The sequence below is a fragment of the Manacus candei genome, unplaced genomic scaffold (assembly GCF_025592945.1).
Source record: "Manacus candei isolate 608988 ecotype Guabito, Panama unplaced genomic scaffold, ASM2559294v1 h1tg000095l, whole genome shotgun sequence".
In the NCBI taxonomy this organism is placed as follows: Eukaryota; Metazoa; Chordata; class Aves; order Passeriformes; family Pipridae; genus Manacus; species Manacus candei.
In genome coordinates this window covers 4,367,604-4,386,851 of record NW_026138143.1, presented here as the reverse complement: position 1 = coordinate 4,386,851, position 19,248 = coordinate 4,367,604, and the positions used below count along the sequence as shown (strand labels likewise).

The 19,248-nt window shown below is 43.5% G+C and overlaps 2 protein-coding genes across 2 annotated transcripts in view; one reads left to right on the top strand and one right to left on the bottom strand.

The window, feature by feature from the left end:
- Positions 1–3,588, top strand: part of EEPD1 (endonuclease/exonuclease/phosphatase family domain containing 1) — a 62,359-nt gene extending 58,771 nt beyond the window's left edge. Inside the window, exons 6-7 of the mRNA XM_051768553.1 lie at positions 2,789–2,983; positions 3,090–3,588. Coding sequence (XP_051624513.1) covers positions 2,789–2,983; positions 3,090–3,289 — 395 coding nt within the window. The 3' untranslated portion in view covers positions 3,290–3,588. The remainder of the gene's footprint in view (positions 1–2,788; positions 2,984–3,089) is intronic.
- A 5,464-nt stretch (positions 3,589–9,052) lies between these two features.
- MATCAP2 (microtubule associated tyrosine carboxypeptidase 2) overlaps positions 9,053–19,248 on the bottom strand; it is a 29,760-nt gene continuing 19,564 nt past the window's right edge. Inside the window, exons 5-7 of the mRNA XM_051768554.1 lie at positions 17,848–18,153; positions 17,232–17,329; positions 9,053–12,877 (exon numbers count right to left, since the gene is read on the bottom strand). Coding sequence (XP_051624514.1) covers positions 12,716–12,877; positions 17,232–17,329; positions 17,848–18,153 — 566 coding nt within the window. The 3' untranslated portion in view covers positions 9,053–12,715. The remainder of the gene's footprint in view (positions 12,878–17,231; positions 17,330–17,847; positions 18,154–19,248) is intronic.

Genomic DNA, 19,248 nt, shown 5'->3' with positions numbered 1-19,248 from the left:
TGATTTTCTTTTTTTCCCCCATCTCATTGTAACACTGGATATCATGACTGCAGTTTTTGATCAGTTATCATCCCTTGTTATGAACAAGGGCATGATTTCTTCTGGAACTTTTGCTAAGTTTGGCCGAGAGCCATAAAGGCTGATCTGTGAGACCCCTGAGAGCTGCAGCTACTGTGTGCAGCTCTGCTCCCTACCTCTGCTGAGAGACCCAGGGCTGTCCAGTTAAGGGCAGTCACGCACTCAGGAGGATCCAGGCGGGTTCACTTCCTTCCCTCCCGCTGTTTGATGTCTGTCAGGATCTTGGGAGGCAGACAAGACACGAAACCTCAGTGCTGGTGTGCATTGATGTTGCTGTCGCAGGAGCTGGCAGAGGTAGGAGCAAGGCTGAGAGCGAGCCAGGACAGGGGGAAATGAAGTTGGTGGTTGTCTAGAAAATTGCTGTTTCTTGCTCTTCCTTGCTTAGCACAGGCTACCTGATATATTCCCCATTGATTTGCAATCTGGGGAGTCCCAGAAGCTCCTGAGAGAGGGGGCCAGAAGCAATCCTTTCTCTCCCCGGTGGCAAATTTGGTTCCAGCCTCTTTAACATGCACCAGCCTATTCCTTCTGTCAACTTCACACTGCGTAACGATTTTATGCTTAGTTATTCTGCATGCAAAAGCTTAAATGGGTGAAGAATATAGTGATTCCCTCCCTGAGCAGTTAGCTGCAGGCTGACTTCTTACCTCCTTCCGAGCACACATCCAGGTGCTGGATCTTTTAGCCTCTGCTGTTTCTGAACTGTGCAGAATGGAGTAGTCAGTTAAAATTTTCACTTGCAAGTATGGTGGGTTTTTTAATAGATTTTTCATGTGAGGGAAATAGGCTTGAAGATTTGCTAAAACAAGTGTAAGTAGTATAGAATAGAATAGTTTTGTGCATAATCAAGATACTGCTGTTAAGATCCCTGCCTCTCTGTCATTTTTAAACACCACCCCCCAAAGGATGTGCTCCAGAGGTTTCCATAATGGCCCTTTCCCACTTATAGGGCCAAGCTAAAAGCAGGGAAGGAGCTGAGTGCTGCCTGGGCCGTTAAGCAAGTGTTAGTACTGAAGGACCAAGATGGTGCAGTTGCATTTCCAGCTTCCTGGTCCTGCCAAGCAAGAGATCTTTGTGATGAGAGGCATGCAATACCACCAGCTCACAGCAAGCACTGTTCTCCCATTACGCAAGCACTGATTTTTCTTTTAAGTTCTGGTGGAGCTTAAAACAACTCAGGTTGAGATTCAGTTTTTTTATTTCTTTCAAAGATGGGAAGACTGCTGTCCCAAAAACTTTATAGAATAATATTTAAGCTTCATGTTATTTACAGTATGATTTGTGACTTGCAAAGGGTAGAGAAATCACAAATATTTTCACCATCCCCCCCCTGCATCTTAGCAAACAGCATGTTTTGAAGTATTTGTAAGTCATATGTCATCAGTCTTGCTGCTTTTGTGCCCTTTCCCAATTCATCTTTCTTGCAGTGCAAGGCAGGAGTGGAATAGATTTTGTTGTTGAGCTTGTGCTCCCTCTCCTGGATAGTGACTTCTACAGCAATAGCACAAAATGAGGTTCATCCAAGAGCACTAAGTATGGTAGATCAATCTGTCTGTCCACCCCACCACCTCCCACACTCCAATCCCAGGAAGGAAAAAGCTTATAGACTCTCACAGTTTTGTTTTCTGAAGTCATCTTTGGGATAATTTTTTTGTGCATTTGTGCCTCCTTTTTAGCATCTTTCTCAACTTTTCCAGTACCAAGTTGTAACGCAGAAGCATCTCTATCAGCTGTCAGCATTCTTCAGTTTGTCTTCTCAGATGTTTCTGGCAGTGGTTTGAGATGGGCACTGAGCCGTGGGCATTGTCATCTTACCCCAGTGCACAGCTGGGATGTCTGCATCCACATCTGTAGAACTAGGAAAGCACAAATTGTGGATATGAAATTAGGATCCAGAGTTTTTTTTTTTTCACTCATTCGGGTTGGAAATACAATGTAACTGAAATAATTTTCTGTTCACGTGAAGACAGGATTCTTTGACAAGCATTTTGAGTCATCGCTTGTGTTTCTTTGAAAATTCAACTCTAGGCAAAAATCTGAAGTATTCTGAGTTGAGCAGTATCCCTTCAGTCAGCCAGGCAAAGGAAAGCTGCTGTAGTCAGGGAGTGTCTGGGTAGTTTCTCAACTTACCTTCTGCCATCAGGCTTGCAGGCTACTCCTCGGTCTTATTCCTTGGGATTTCTCAAATGCAGAGGTTAGAATGAGCATTGCACTTTTGAGACTCTGATATATATCAGCATGAGGCTGTGTCTTCCTGGGTTCCCCACAAAAGTGTCCTTGACTTTTACAGAAAATCTGTAAAAAGACAATGTCAAGTCAAGTTAAAGCAAATTTGTATTTCTTGCAGGGGAAAAAAAAAAGAAGCTTACAAAGTCGCAGATTCCTAAAATCCTCTAAGATAAGAACTGCTTGTCTTTGAGTTTGTCTCTATCAGTGAATAGCAAGCAAAAGGCACCAATATAAATTAGATTGTATTTAAAAACAAGCATCAAACATGTACTGGTTGGTTTTATTGTCATGAAGAGAATGACCATGACTAAATAGCCAGTGAAAAAGGCTTTAGACAGCATTTCTTTCAGGAGTTCAGAGTACAGTCAGCTTTGCTATTCAGTATTTGTATTTTACCTCCTCCCATTTTTCCCCTCTCCCTCTTGTACTTCAGTGATGGATGTCCATTCCTCCCATTCTTTTCTATTTTTCTGTTTTCTAGGAGAAAAAGATGTAATCATCCTCGGAGATTTTAACCAGGCCCCAGACAGCAGTGACCATGACATCCTGAGGAAGGAGAAGTTCCATCACCTGGTCCCTTCCAGCACCTTCACTAACATCAGCACAAAGAACCCACAAGGGTCCAAGTCGCTGGACAACATCTGGATCAGTCGGAGCTTGAAAAAGGTTTTCACAGGTATAGTTGCTTTTTAGTGAGGTTGTGTAACCTTTAGTTAGGTTAGCAGTTTGTGTCAAATTTGGGCAGTATTACTTACCTTTTTCTCTGATTCTTTTTGATGCAGGTCACTGGGCTGTTGTGAGAGAAGGGCTTACAAACCCATGGATCCCCGATAACTGGTCCTGGGGCGGGGTGGCTTCAGACCACTGCCCAGTGCTCGCTGAATTTTACCTGGAAAAGGACTGGAACAGGAAGGAGGTGACACGGAATGGGAATGGGGTGACGGTTGAACGGAACGACTCCCACACTAAGCACGAACGATGACGTGAACTTGAGGGTGCTTCTTCTGCTACCCAGGGAGCAGTCAAAAGCTCTGGTCACTCACGGCTCTGTGGCAGAGCAGGACTGGCTTTCCCTCTCCCTCCTTCCTGCGTTCCTCCCTGCGCTTAGAAAGCATCAGCACTTGTTTTTGGTGGGCCTGGCTCTGTGCCCCTCCTGGACAATTGTGGACAGTGTCTCATGGCAGCAAACTGCAACTTTTTCTGGGGACACAGTGGACATTTCCACACCTGGAGATTTGGATGGGAATTGTACAGAAAATAAAGTGTACTTTTAATACTGTAGAGGATCTTTGCTAAAATACAGCTGAGCAGGGCTTGGCTGTGAGGGTGAGGCAGGTGTGATGGTTATTTTCCTTTGCCTCTTTGTAAATTGAGGTAATTAAGAGAAGCCCCAAAAAGAGAGACACAGTGGAAATTCTTGGCAGCTTGCAAATGCCTTGCAAAAGCTGCCAGAGCTGGTCCCTGTATGACCTGAAGTGAGACCTGAGTGGTCCCTCCGGCTCAACCTGGAGAGACACCGCTCCTCCATGTAAGCACCTCTCATCCTTCCATTTCTCCCTCCTTATGCTCCTGGTGGGGTCATTTTGCCCCAGAATGGCTTCCTGGAGCTTGGCTTTGGCTTTTTGTTTGGTGCCGTGTTCAGTGTTGGGTTTTCTTCCTCCACACTAGCCTTCAGCAGGTGGGAAACCACCAACTGGTCCGTCTGCATAGCCAGAGGTCACTTCTCCAGTGCCCTCTTCCTTGTTCCTTCTTAGGGTTCTTGCAGGAACAGCCCTTGTCCTCTGGCCCTGCAAGTGGCATCAGATAGGAGATGTAACCATGGGTCTTTGTCCAGGAGTTGGCATTCTGAGCAGGGCTCTGGGTTTTCAGTTTCTCCCTCTGGAAGACCAGGCAGTTATGCATCCCTTTCCTTGCTGCATAAGCCCGGTCCAGTCACCGTGACATGGAGTCTAAATACAGTGTATGGTCATCATGCATATGGCAGGGATGGGATCTGCTTCCAAGGAGGTTCAGTCCTGGGTTGGGGACACTTCAGTCAGGACCCTGCCACAACAGCACTGGGAATGGAGCATTAAATATACCACCTACATAAATTTTTTCAGTAACAATTAATAAACAATTCTAGTGACCCAGAAGGGAAACATACTCGGACTGGAAAAAGCAATTCAGCATCTGCAAGAGAAATGGGCTGAGTGTGAAAGGCGCTGAGCTGCCCACTAACTTTCTGCTCTGGGCTGTAGATGACCACACATTTTGCTGCTGAGCAGCAAGGAAAGTTCTCTGGCGTGACTCATTGATTTATAAAGGGAAAATTACTCCTGACAGCGATGCCTGAACAAAGGAGATGTTGTAACTGAGGGGTATAGAGTAAACAGTATCATAATCTTGCAGCATTTGAGTTATCATCTCGTTTCTAACAACTCAATAACCATAATAAACAACTCATTTCTCAACAACTAAATACATTCCCATACAAACACACACAGTTGAAAGGCTTTTCTGTCTACATGCAAAACTAAACCCAGAACGAGGTGGAATAGTCTCAAGGTGACTCTCAGACTGAGGGAGTTTTCATGGACATTTCAAGAGGTTAAGTGAATGACTAAAAGCTCAGAGCATCAGACCAAAAATACATCTTTAGTTGCTTGACATTCCCTGTTGAAAATGGGTGGTGCAGGCATTTGTCTCTGATCATTAAAGAAGCCAGTGGGAGATCTTGGCTCTAGCTTTTGTTCTGGATTCTTGCTGCTGCTTTGTCCTTTTCAATCAGGCACAATTTTGCTGCCCTTAAATTGAGCAGCACCATATTGCCCAAGAAACTCTCACTGGATGGATATTGGAGTTCCCAAGAACATCTGTCATGTTATAGTTGTTCAGAAACTGAAGTGGTGGCTGTCTTTCTCCTGCAACTGCAGGCACAAACCCAAATAGCAATTTTATTTCAAGATGTTTCTAATAGAAGCTAAGCTGGCCTAGATTTCTGTGGCTTTGTTGCCCAGGCAGTGCCAAGGCAGGCATCAACAAAGGAGGTGGCACAGAACCAGTGAGCCTTTCCTGCAAAAGGCCAGATACAGGCTCTACACCTTACACGTTTTGGGGTTCCCTCAGGTACCAAAATTTTGTGAGGCTGGGTCCTGTTTCATAAGTAATGTCACTAATGGCTGCAGCCTGATTTGGTCCAGGTTTAACTTTTCTTAAGGTAATTTATCTCGCCTGTGCACAGTGAAGTTCGGTGGAGCTCTTCTTTGCCCATTGCACGTGGAGCCTGGCCACTTCCTTACAAGGAAGCGCTGCCTCTTATCTCCTCCTGTCACATGCCGGCCTCAGACCTCCCCTGGCCAGGTGACATGGTGACAGCTGACACACAGCACATGGTCCCTGTGGAGGCTGTGGTTGGTGAGACCTTGCAGCCATGGCTTCTGCAGGGGACCTCTCTCCTCCTCCTGGCTGCAGAGGTGCCTCCTAGAAGGGCACAGGTGAGTTTCTGCCTTTTAGCATCTTCTGGAATAAAAGGTTAAAGCAGTACCTGAGGGGGGCATGTCTAGTTGTTTGGCCTCTTTGCTGCTCACAATGAAGGCTATTAAAATATTATCAGTTAAATTATTCTCCTTTCCTGTTTGCTCTGACCTCTTTGCTTCATGGCAAAGCCTCTGGTTTGTCCTGGGGGCTTTTTAGAACTTATTTGGCAAGTGTCCATTTGGTCACTTGGCTTTGCAGTGTTGTTGCACTGCAGTGTTGCAAGCCATCTAAAAAAATGGACGTATAATACAGGAGGAACAATTTGGAGAGCTGCTAAAAACCTCTGAGGAACAAAGACAACTAAATAAATGTCCTGGAGATGAACTTTCAAAACCATGTTGTGGCAGCAGTGAATGGAAGCTTGATCGTACAAGGTAACCAACCTTGGTTTTGGCACTCTTGAGCCTTCATGAGTCAGTACTCAGTGTTTCTAGAAAATGACAGAAATGGGTCAGCCCAGGGGATTTCATGGTTTTCCTAGATATCTAAATGCTGCCTTCTGAGATTGAGTTGATTTTTGATTTTAAAACTGCTGTGTCGAAGGAGCATGCTGGCCACGAATGTGATGGGAAGCAAAGCTCCCAGGACAGCAGCTGATGTTCCCTGGGAGCACTTAGGGTCATAAATTCAAACACTCAGAAATTAGGAGAAAATGTCCCATATTTAGCTTATGAGCATTTTGATAGCTGCAGGAAGCAAGGCAAAACCATGAAGGCATTTCCTGGCTTCTGACTTACCTTTCGGATTTCACAGTTTCATACAGAGTTTCTAGATGGGAAAAGCTTTGTAGGAAGGAGGCTTACATTCATTTGTGTTTCCAAAGGAAAACACAAAGTTCTTCCCCATGTGAGGAGTTACACTGACTGTGAATAAGGGCTCTCGTGGGAAACACAGCCTGCAACAGCTTTTTTTATCCCCGGAAGACATGGAGCAGTGAGTCCGTGTGAACTTGCTGCTCTCAGGGTGACTTGAGGGTCTTGCCAGCAGGCTGCACGGCTCTCACTGTCACCAATCAGCTGTTCGGGGTTGTGTCGCATATTCTGCAGAGCAGGACACAACCACAATTGCAGATGGAGCCCTCATCTGCTTACTGTTTTTTTTGGTTTTTAAGCCTTAAGTAACTTCTACCTCCATTATCTGGAAGTAAGAAAGCTCCAGTGTAAAATCAAAGTAGCTAAAAGGACTTACTCCGGACTTACTAAGTGTGTTCACTTAGGAAATATTGTGGGTGGATGACCCTTTGATGACCTGTCTTTCTGGCCATTTCATAACCCTGTGTGATATGTTCCCAGACTGAGGGATGTCCAAGTGTTATCTCTTTATCAGCTGTGTGAAAGGCTTCTTTTAAAAAGAAAAAGAAATGGAATGTGCACAGACTTGAATTGCAGTGTTGCTCAAACTTTGTGTGAAGACACAAGGAGCACCAGCACCAGGCTCTCAGAGCACTTTCCCACTGGTTTTTAGGGAATGACCTTCAGGAAAGCTCTTCCTTCTCCAGACCATTGCTTGAGACCTCCTTAATTGCTTGGCACAGTGGTAGATGAGAGGGACTGCCTTACAGCTAGATGGTTACTTTACCTCCTCCTGTTCTTATTGCTTGAAGTTAGCCTGCTCCCTCGAAGATCACTCACATGTGTGCCTGGCTGGGCACCTCAGTTCTCTTGCATAGTCTTATTTGGGGGCACCTTAACCTGATTCCCTCAACTGTAGGACTATTACTCCTGTTCCTAGCAATTTTGTGGTCCTGTCACTCTTCCTCTTTGCACATGAGGCTTTCCCAGCTGCTTTAAAGGGACCTCTCACTCTGTCCTCATCCACCCAAGTGCTCCCTTGGGTCAAGAAGGTGCTGGAGGGAGATGCATTTTTGCTAGGTTTCCTCCCTGCCTTCTGACCTGTGCCTGGGGGGATGTATGGAGGCATATGTGGAGACCCAAAGGGTGGCAGTACTGGTCAGCTGATACACACAGTGCTTTTCCCTGTCTGTCACCTCTGGGGTAGGGAGAGTTGTACCCCTGCTTGTAGCAGCATGCTTTGCTTTATGCTCAGAAATCAGCCTGTCCCAGCAGGCTCCTTTCTCTCTGCAGCAGGAAGGTAGTGATGTAACTGTCAGGGCTCCAGACTGGAAATGTGCGAGCAGAGCTACACTTAACCACCTTTTTCGCTTCAAAACAGAAGGAAAAGGGGTTTTTTTTGGTCTTGCTACAGCTGAGGACCTGTGCAGGTGCCTCAAAGAATCAGGGCGAGTAGAGGAGATACGTGAGAGATTGCAAATGGGGCGTAAGGGGATAGCAGGAGCATGGCAACAAACAGGCGAGAATGGCATGGGGGTTCCCTGAAGTGATTCATGTCTAGGACATAGCTGCAACATGGAGGGTCCTAAGGAGAAGGGTGGAGAAATGTCTGACCAAGGATGCTGAGAGCTGGAAGAGGGTGGGACTGAGAGGCTGGGAAAGACAGAGGGATGGAGATGAGGGAGCAGATGGCGGAGTGAATCAACAGCTGGAGGCTTCTCCACATGGTCCTATGTGCTTGGTGATAAATCTTGCCCTAACCTGGAAAAGCTTCTTTGCTGAAATCTGTAAAGGAAAATCAGAATTACAGAGGACCTCAGCTTTACAATAGTGCCAGGAGAGGAAGGGGAAGAGGTAGACTCACAGATCACCTGTGGATTTTTTGGTGGATGGGAGTAAATTGACTTACATTCTAGGCTCAGAGCTGCATGATTTGGTAGTGAATGTATTCCTTCAGGATATACAAGAAGGAAGGTGAAGGACTAAGATTAAAAAAAACACAGCCTGAAGGATGAGTGCTAGAGTCCAGGACAAAAGTCAAACAGGAGAAATAAGCCAGTAAGCTGGAGGAAACAGCCTGACAAGTCTCTTGTTTGGGATGCGGCACAGGATGGAAATCAGGCCCTAATGTGTATATGTGAGACCTTCCAATCACCATTTTCTGGGCATTGCTGGGTCAGGACCTGGACATGAGCCCAGCTCTGCTGTATCAGAGTAGCTGTGCAGGGTGTTGGTGTTGGCATGTGCCCTCTGCTTTTTCTCCAAAGCCCCCCAGCATCACATGTGCCAGTGGAGAAGGTCCCTGCGGGGAGGTGTCTGCCCAGCAGCACGACCAGTGTGCTCTGGCCTGGAGCCAACCACTCCCGTCCACTGGTTGCATTTCTCCCACCACTGAGTTTTGTTAGTAATTTTTTTCTTTTCAAAACCCTCCTGATTCAACCCAATCCTTCTCACTCATGTAAGCCCTATCTGTGTGGTCTCTATCTATGTTCTTTCCTGCTTCACATGCTGGCCAGTGTAGTTCTAACTTCAGCCTCAATTTCTTCGTTATCCAAAGAGCTGAAATAATGCTGTACTTCACCCTGTTGGTCCTTAGAAACCTCAGGAAAAGACGCTTAAAATGTCTAAGAGGCACTATATGATTTGGGAAGATACAAAATATTTCAGCAGCACCATAAGAAATTAATTTAGACAATTTTAATGGGAAGGTTATGGCTATGCCTTGAAAGATAATTCTGATGACATCTTTTCATTATTGAATCAATGTAAATGAATGGGTTTAAAATTCAATATCCAGATTTTCTGGATTTAATCTAATATAGACTTTCAGTTGTGAGAAGTCTGTAATTGTTCAGCAAAGCCAAAACAGATTCTCCCTTGTCTATAGTAAAGATACACGATCTCATTTTAAAATGCACACTGAAAAAAAATGGTGTTAATATATTATGAATATTATTAAGACACTTTTAAATGAACAGAAAGGCATCTCTTCCATGCACAGCTTGGAATGTCCAATTTGCAATACAGCCGAGGCCATTGGAAGAGGGTAACACTCTCACACAACAAAATATAACACTTCAGTACTCTTATCTCTCAGTCATTCTTTCATTTTTCTTTATTTGTAAAAGTTGTATAAAATGCCTTTTAAAATTGGTATGGTGAAACTGAGAGGCTTTTCCAATGTTGACCAGGTTTCTCTACAGGAATAATGTAGATACACAGCAAAGCAACCAAGCCAGACCTCTAGGAAAGGCTGTCGACACATCATTGACATCATGGAACTATATAGTGACATGAGCTCTCGTGCACTGCTGTCCACACACTCTATCACAGAACTCCGGTATCACAACTTAGTAACCAGCCTCTTCACAGTGAAAAACAAAAATTCAGAAAAATTTACAAAAGCTACACTTCAAAATTTGAAACACTTTTACAAAGGAGTACCTACAAATCTGATGCTGAAAACAGAAGCTGACAGCTTCACCTATTGCTACATATTGATCTTGACCACTTCCAGACTTCAAACTTGCACCAGGCAAATCTATTTCTAGAAAAATGAAGAATGGAAGTTTAATGGCACCCACTGCTTTGAAAGAAAGATGATGCTAGTCTTCAAGTAAAGCAAAAAAGGCCTGTAGTAGTGTTTAGGGCTACAGAGTGGTAAAGGAGTCAAGCGGCTGTTGGACAAAGGGCTGTAGGAATGGCATTTTGTGGCAAAGTAGGGTGACTAGTACAGCCTCCTGGTTTTGAGAACACAGTATGCATGTGCACTTAGATTATAAGACACCGCTACTGCAGGAGGAGGAAAAGCACTTTGCTTATGTAGAAGTCACTGGAGGAAGGCAGGGATCTCTCCTGTAAGAATAAAATCAGTTCAAAATTGTCCCTTTCATAAAGGACTGTCTCTTTTGCATAACTCTGGGTCAGAAAAGTGAGCCAGATTCTTCCATGGTGTAGCTCAAATCATCTCTGCCCAGTTTACTCCAAAGACAGCTTTTGACTGCAATCTTTGGCTCAACTTCAGCCACGTGGGGCTTTCTTGCTGTTTCTGGCAAAGGAGCCAAAACCTGGAGCAGGTGGGTGTGCTAATGGGTCCTGTCAGGCTGCTGCAACACAGTTTCTACTCTGCACAGCTCTAAAACAAAGCTGGGCAGGCAAAGTCACCAGTGATCAAACTAGACAGCCTGAAGGAGAGGAAGAGAGAAAATAGGGCTTTTATTTCAGAATACAGAGGCTGAAAGGCTTTCAGCTGCTGAACAATACTGACAACACAAAATTAAGGCTGCTGCAAGCAGTTCTTGAGCCCTGACTTGAAAATAACTAAATTTAGTAAATCTATGATCATTGAATGCATTTTCTTTTTTTGCAGCAGTCAGCCAGCCAGCCACTACAAACACACCTACAATAGTATTTGAAAGGCAGCTACCTTTACAGGATTATTCATAAATCTTCAGACCTCTTAGCCAACTGAGAGCTTTTCCTCACAGATTTTCCTATAGATCAGAAAATGTGTTCTCAAGATTTTACTGTCATGGCTGGTAATGTCCTGGGTGTAAAATAAGGCAGGAGGGTTATTCCATTTGTTTCTTTAAAGAACAGGATACCATGGCTCAGGTCCATGCAAATGTGGCATAGAGGAAACCTTGGCTCCATCTGCTCACCTTATCCCATGCCAGACCTCTTACCAGTGAGCCAAGGCAGAAGGAAAAAAAGGGCAGAAGCCCTGTCCAAGACTCCCAGTAGTTCCTGCCCAGCCTCTCCTCCCACAGCTGCTTCCTGGGAATTCAGAGGAGCCCTGGTAAAATGCTGTCTACTAAAACAAAACCCTTTGTCAGAATACTTAGAGGTGCAAAACTCAATTTGCCTCAACAATTCCATAATACTCTGGAATCAGAAAATGTAGTTTATGTAGTAAGACCTCCTGCATCATCTAAGCTATTTATCATGTGACTAGAGAAAGCCTTACAGTAAGGAGCTTTCTCTTCTTGGTCCTGGATATAGCACCGAGAGTTAACACAGAGGTAAAGTTGCTTCAGAGTGGTGCAGCACTTCTGTTGGAACACAGGAATAGGGCACTTATGAGTCTTCTTTTCCTCCCCCTGTCACATCTTGTTTCTTGAACAAGCTCTGCAAGCTCAAGCTTGCTGTAGCATGGAGGTACTGCTCAAAAATACGAATTGATCCTCTGTAGGCTCAGGTGACCCAGAGAAAAAGTAAATGTTGCCCACCATCCTGAAACATGGCCCTGTGTTCCTGAATTTATTTAGAACACATAAGCCATGAAATCACAGTTCTGCTTGATTCTTCTTCCAAAACACTCCCATGTTGAACTTCCTAGACATGCTATGCTTGTCCTCAGAGGAGGCAGACCCTTTCCAGAATTTAGCTTCCTGAAACATGTACTTTACAGATAAAGATGTGGAACAGTGTATCTTTTTGAGGGAATAAAGGGAAATAACTTTGCTACTTGCTTACAGCCATTGAAACAGCAATACCTATCTTTTTTCTCTTTTTAAAACGCTTATTCTTTCACCAAAAAAACTCCAAAATGTTTTATAACATTACAGAGCTCTGATCCTGTGGCACAAAGACCTGCTTCTGTGCACCGTTTTTAAACTTTCTGTTTTCATTGCAATGACGACTAAATGGGAAAGTAATGCAGACAACAATGCAGCAATAGAACTGCTGTAGGTTGTTCTATGAACTGTGAAAGCTATGACCAAAGATAAGGCAAACACAAGTGAACTAAAGGGGAATTTCTCTTCCTTCTCCTTTCTTCCACCTCTAAACCTGGGTGGGAAAAGACAGTATATTACAAGAGACAGCACCAAACACTATAACTAGCATACAAAATAGAATAAATGATTGGACAGATCACTGCAGAGGAATTTCTAAGCCAAATTTAAAAAAAAATGCACAGTCCCTTTAAAAACTAATCAGTATACAATCACGATGCAAAAGGAACATAACGGAGCTTTTCCTGAATTCCACATATTCTGGCCACCCTTCCCTCCCACTCCTCGTAAGTCCATTTTTGCAAGGTCAGGGAAGATTGATTCTACCTCCTCACAATGTAAGTGAAAGGTGGGCTACTACTGTTAATTTATGAGATCCTGGAGCTCCTCATCAGTCAGTTCATTGACTTCCATGATCTTTTCCAAGTGCTCCATATACCGGGCATGGTCTTGCAAAAAGTGGGGCACCCTCATGTTCTCAATCACAGCTAATCCCTTCAGGCGATCCACATCCTCGTATGAGATCTGTAAGGAAGGACACGGGTTAGTTTAGTAGTATAGTCCTGTTACTTCTCTGCTGCTGCTCTAAATTCTCTCTTGTAAATGAGAAAATAATTCAGAGCAGGGGAGTTTAAAATCTTGAAGAAACCTTTGAAAACAGGACTAACTGTGTGTGCTTCAGTGGAAAATGCAAAAAAGTGTAATTTTAGCAAATGCCTGCATAATTCCTGATTCTGTTTTTGATTCAATCAGTAAACAGACTCATAAGAACCTGAATGAGAATGATCTACAGCAGCTGCAGGAATAGAGAGGGAAAGGATGGAGCGTGTGTGAGTCCTGGAGTCACTCCTCAAAGAGGTGGAAAAATTGACATGAGAATGGAAAAAACACTGTGCCAAAGACTAAGGAACTAGAAAGAAAGTGCAGGACAGGCATGGCACAAGAAGGAGGCTTTGGGAAAGGCATGGTGCCAGCTGACCTGAACTCTGATGTTTTCATTTTCACTACCAAATGTGCTTATGTAAAGTTAAATTAAAATGCACTTCTAGTAACTAACAAAAGCATGAAGAACACTTAAACATCCAATTTTAGTTTTTTGTTTTCCCCATTCAATTGCAGGGTGGAGACTGAGTTTGCCTCTTGGCATCAGAGCTTACTGAGTGTGTCAAACTCTTAAACATTTCCCAGCTACTACAGGGCCAAATACCCTTTTTTTGTAATGAAAACTGATATTTTTTTCTTCATAGTCTTATGATTCTACAAGCTAGGATTAAAGTCATGGTAGCTCAAAGTGCTGTGAACGATGGTCCAGAATAGACAGATGCTTTGGCTCTCCACAAGCTGCCCTGCCAGCACAGAACAGGACTCCTTGGGCAGCTATCCAGTGTGATGAAATTTGTGTGGTTGCTGCTTTGTCTACAAGCTGTGTGTTCTGGGCATCCTAAGGACAGAAGCATTTGTACTGGCAAAAACCACCAGTCTAGCTGTGCTTACTAACTGGCAAGTCCTATTTCATCATAGGAGGTTTGTGCCAGGTGGCTTAAGAGTGGAGCCTGCTCCTTCCAACCTTTTCACCCCACATTTCTAAGGAGCTGAGCGCTGTACCATCTGGGTTCCCTGGAAACAGCCTGCCTTCTTAGCAGGTGATGGTTCCTATTCAGAAAAGATTAAAGTGAGCATGAAGGATTCACCAATGTGTAAGGGGCATGGAAGGGCTCTCTGGAAAGATAGGACATTAGAATCCAGATTGATAAACCTGATTCGTAGGGACAGGTGCATCTCACTGATGATAATGGGAACAAAGTGTGCAAAGAGAAGGAATTTGCATCTGAATACATGTGTGTGCTTTTCCAGTTGCAATGACAAGATGCATCCCAGTTGAAAAAACAAACATACACCCATGCCCAGGCTTACCCAAGTCACTAAGATACTGCTGTTTGAAGATGGTGTGGCATTACACCTGACTAACCTGTTTAAAAGTGGATACAGAGAAGCTATACAAAATCATACCATCTCCTCTGGAGAACTGAGAACAGTACCAAACGAGATATTAAATTCTATCTCTTTTCCTCCTCATATTTATGTTCAGGGGTTTCTGTTACTGCTGCAAGGAAGAAACATGATCTGTGATCTGAGGTATAGTTTGGATGGGATGTATTTCCCCAGTTCTTGAATTGCTAAAAAATGACAGAAGTTGACATCCTGAGAAGATCAAAAACATAATCTCATCCTATTGCAGAAACAAGCTGTCTTCCTCACCACATGTAATTAAACCCATTGTGCTAGATAAAAAAGACTGAGGCTACAACCTATGCTTTTTGTAATGTGTTCATGTGTTTCTTGGGTAACACAATAGTAGGTGATATTTTGCTGCTTTTGCTTTTTAAAACTCTGGTAGTTATGTTATACTGAAGTGCACCCAAGATCTGCATTCTATTTCTCCTCAGTATTACTTGCACAGGACTGCCACATGAATGGTTTGCACTGCTTCCTGTATTCGATTCTTTCCTGCAAAGTTTTAAAACAGCTCCTTTTAAAAAACATCTTTTCTCAGGCTTCAGGTTTTTCCCTTAGTCACTTCTAGGCATGTTGAACAGCTTGCAGGTGTCCTGTTTCCACACATTGCGTTCTTCTACACTGTAAGTAACATCAGGAGCCTCAGGAAGGCACAGCTGCCTCCATCAGGCAGATCTCTATAGCACTCAGAGGAGAACAGAAGACACAGAAATTTGAGTGTGGCTCTGTCCTGAATATGCTCACACTACCTACTAAAGCACAGAAGCAATTCACTGTCAGCAGTACAGTGGATTGCTTCCGTTTCCTATTACGTTCACACCTTTATTGTATTTGCAATGGAAATATGCCCAAGGTAGACACGCTGAGAAAGATGAGCTCACTTGTTACAATACAACACTGAGAAACTTGAAAAGGCAGTGAAAATTTTCCCACTAAATGCTGGGTTTCCCTGTGTTTAAATCCTGTGCTTTTCATTCTAACCTGAAGATGTGCCAGCCAACCTTAACACTCCCTTTGGAACAACCCAATCCTATTCCACCCTGAAAAACCAAATAAATCCCCCTTCAAAGTTGTGATAAACTTGTAATAACCACAGGCTATATCTGAGTGCAAGTTTCATACTTCTCTGTGCTCACAGAACTCGTCTTTTCTGAGAGTATATGGAGATATTGGAATGGGCCCAGTGAAGAGTCACTAAGATGATTAAGGCACTGGAGCATCTCTCCTATGAGGAAAGGCTGAGAGAGCTGGAACTGTTCAGCCTGGAGAAAAGAAAGCTCAGGAGCATCTTTGTGTGTATAAACACCTGACAACACGGGCAATGGGCTACCTGCTGGCAGGGCAAGAGGCAATGGGCACCAGTTAAAATGCACAAAATTCCATTGGAACACAAAACACTTTTGTATGGTGAGGGTGGTAAAACACTGGCACAGGCCACTCAGAGGGGTTGTGGAGTCACCATCAGTAGAGATATTCAAGGCCCAACTGGACATGGTCCAGGGCAAACTGCTCTAGTTGACCCTGCTTAAGCATGGGAGTTGGACTAGATGATATTGACAGGTCTCTGCAGACCTCAACTGATCTGTGATCCTGAGAGTAGGCACTGCTCTTATACACAGCTTTCCAGTTTTGACTGCAGAAGATGTCTGCTGCAAAAACATTCAGAATAGACTTTATGATCCCTTGATTTTAGAAGTTGTAAAGTCAAGCACTTATAAATTATCATACTGCTAGAATTAAATTGCTTGTAGACCCTTAACGTGGATGCCATGCAATGTGGATCATAGTGGAATCTGTAATTATATAAGGAATGACTTATTACATTTTTAGAGTGGTCTAACAATCCTCCAGACTCCCTGAAGAGAGACAGGGAGCAGCATGAAGCATGAAGGCATGAAGCAGCACAGGAACAGTGTGTGTTCAGTAGAGTTGCAGGCAGAAGCTGTGTGGAGTTAAGCAGGCTTAAAGCACAAGGAAATTTCAGAGAATAAAGACTTATCTGACAGTGCAATTTTATTTTCAGAGCTTTCTAACTTGGCTCATTTACCTAAATAGCTCTTGCTTATCAATATGGATGTTTCTGACAGTAAAGGCAAAACTTAAATGTGGACCAAAATCCTCTGTCATAATATGCTCCTTCCCTTTACCACCCATTTATTGCCAAGTAGGCAGAAATGTTGGTATACCAGCTCTAAATGCAAGCTTAACGTCAATTTGACTCCCAGTTTATGTGAGTATGAACCCTGCTTTATGAACTGTGGAAACTTAGCAACCCAAGGATTTGGTTCAAGAAGTGTGACAAAATATCTGCACTTCTTAGGATGATTTTTAGAACAAACAAGCTGTGACAGTTAGAATGGACATAAAATATGTTCTGTGAATGTAGAAATACCATGCATTCTGGGGAAAAAAAACCCCACACTGATTTTTGAAAAACAGGTGCCACCAGTGAGAGAAATTTGAGATAAAAAATTCTTTGTGGTAGAAGGGGATGTGCTAGAATCAAATGGTTAATTTTGTTTCCTGCTAGGGCTACCACCTTATCTAGTACCTGTCCTGCTTGGCCAAGCCAGTCTGTTGTGCTACAAGTCAGGTAGTACTCCATAAAGGGAGGAAAGTCTGAGAAATATAACCATAAAATCTTAATTGAGGAGATAAAACAATAAGCAAGGAATGAGGAGAATCTGGTAGAAGTTTCTGGGACCTCAAAATATTTGCAACTTGCACAGCGTAATTCAAAGTGCTGTACGGAGCTGAGATTTCCAGATCAAAGTAAAAGAGAGCAGGATGACTCAGAGCTCGTTGCAGGCAGGCTTGCTGAAATGGTAAAACTGTAGCCTTTGGGCATAATCAGTCTGCTCACCTTTCCAAGGGCTGTCAGAAGATAGAAATCAATGGACTCCCTGTATCTCAGGATTCGGAGGATGCCATCCAAGTACACCTGATCCTTATTGAAACAGCCTGAAAGGAATGGAGATACATTGCACTCTATCAAGGTTTGGCCAAGGCATGTTCTCAGAAGCCATTATGAGCAGAACAGTTTTATTTTTAAAAACTAGACATTTATACCCCTGACTTGAAAAACCTTTCCAAAAACTAACTAGAAGGTAAAACCCACTAGCCAGAGAAAGAAATCAAACACAGACGATAGTGTCTGTGAATAACCACTGCAACATTGCATCTCTTGTAATAAATATGAAAGGGCAAGTCAAGCTGTGAGTATGGACTTTTTCACAGGTTTGTATTTACATTCCACTTCCAACAAAAAAAAATCCTTTACTGATTCAGCTTGAAAGTCTCACACATGCATTTTCAGCCCTGTTTTCCATAGTGAAATTCCTGACACCTCAGAAAGTGTGGAGTCCCATTTCTCCGTTTTGCAAAAGTTTTACCGTGTGACATGATGAAGGAGCTCTGTGCATGTCCTGAAAACCTCCCTGAAGTACAAAAAAAGAGAAGACAAATAATAGGCAACCCACCTGGTTGTGATGTGTCAGTCCACCCTCTCTTGGCTCGTACGCAGTAATCCCATCTAGTACTGGGGTCTTTAACAAACTTTCCCACGTCCTGGAAAAGCCGACTGAAGGACATTTGGCTAGCTTGATACACTGTGTAGTAGAGCAGGGCAGCTCTCCAAAGAAAAGGGTCTTTGCGGAACAGTACACTGTGAATGCTCGCCAGCCCCTCTTCTGTAGGGTTGATTGGTTTTAACCCATGTTTTCTACGTCCATTCCGGTTGCACCAAGGCTGGCTGTTGTTGTTAAAACCACGAAAATAATGAGTTCCTGAAAAGAAGAAGGATTATGGCACTTAGAGTGGCAGCATCGAATGATTAACAAAAAATTATAAGATATATAAGGAGACGCCCATTTCAGAACTCTGAGCAGGTAGGACTGGGAACTGGGGAAAGTGGCACCTTTGGCCTTGTCTGCAACAGAGAATTTTGTCAGAGATAGATACACAATGCAAATGTTCACCTGCTGACTGCAAGTGAGACTTCTGAAAATGCCTAAGGAATACAACTAGCAGGAAGACTTGATTTTCCAAATCTGTGGAAAGGAATTGTCAAAAGTGTCTTACATGCTGAATATCTCTGGCATAGGCTAGGCATTGTAATGACAAAAAGGAAGGAAAATCAAAGTAAGGGGGCAGAAATGCTTGCCTCCTGAAGGTGACTAAACAGCCCTATGGCAGTCTTGGAAGATGCTGTGTCCCCTTACAATGTGAGTAACTGTGGTTCAAGGCAATTGCAAGGCTTATTCTTCAGTTGATATTCAGGCACTAGCCAAGTTAATGCATTTTAGATGTCCTTAATTAAAACAGATGCACTGAAAATTTTGCAGGAATTTTCCACAGGGCTGGGTCCGCCTTGTGTAATGCAAAACCAAGGCAATCTTACAGCAGTTTAGGGGTCACTGGGTAAATTCTTTCTGCCTAAAGCATTGCCTACATTTGCAAGCAATGCAGCGTAACAAACATAGATTTTTAAAGTGAAATGGCTGGAGCTGAGGTTGAAAGGTCAAACTATTTTCATTTCCCTTTTTTTTTTTAACTCCAAAGTATCTCTAAATTGCTCTCATGAGTAAAATGTCCCTGAGCAGTGACAGCACACAAGGTATGCCCTGGAGCATAGCCTCTGGACTAGCATTATCTGAAAGGATTACACTTTGCCTCCTCCAAGATTCCTTTGGCACGTGAACCTCAGTGCAGTAAGTGGGACTAGCTGGTAGACTTCCTTCAAGAGCTCACTCTGGATCTGACCTAAAATGCTAACGTACACAAACCCTAGGAATTGCTTTACTGCATGCTGCATTGATAAAAAGGTTTCTCCTTCCCTTTAGCACACCTAAAGCACAGGTTCTTTATATATAGTGCCTGGC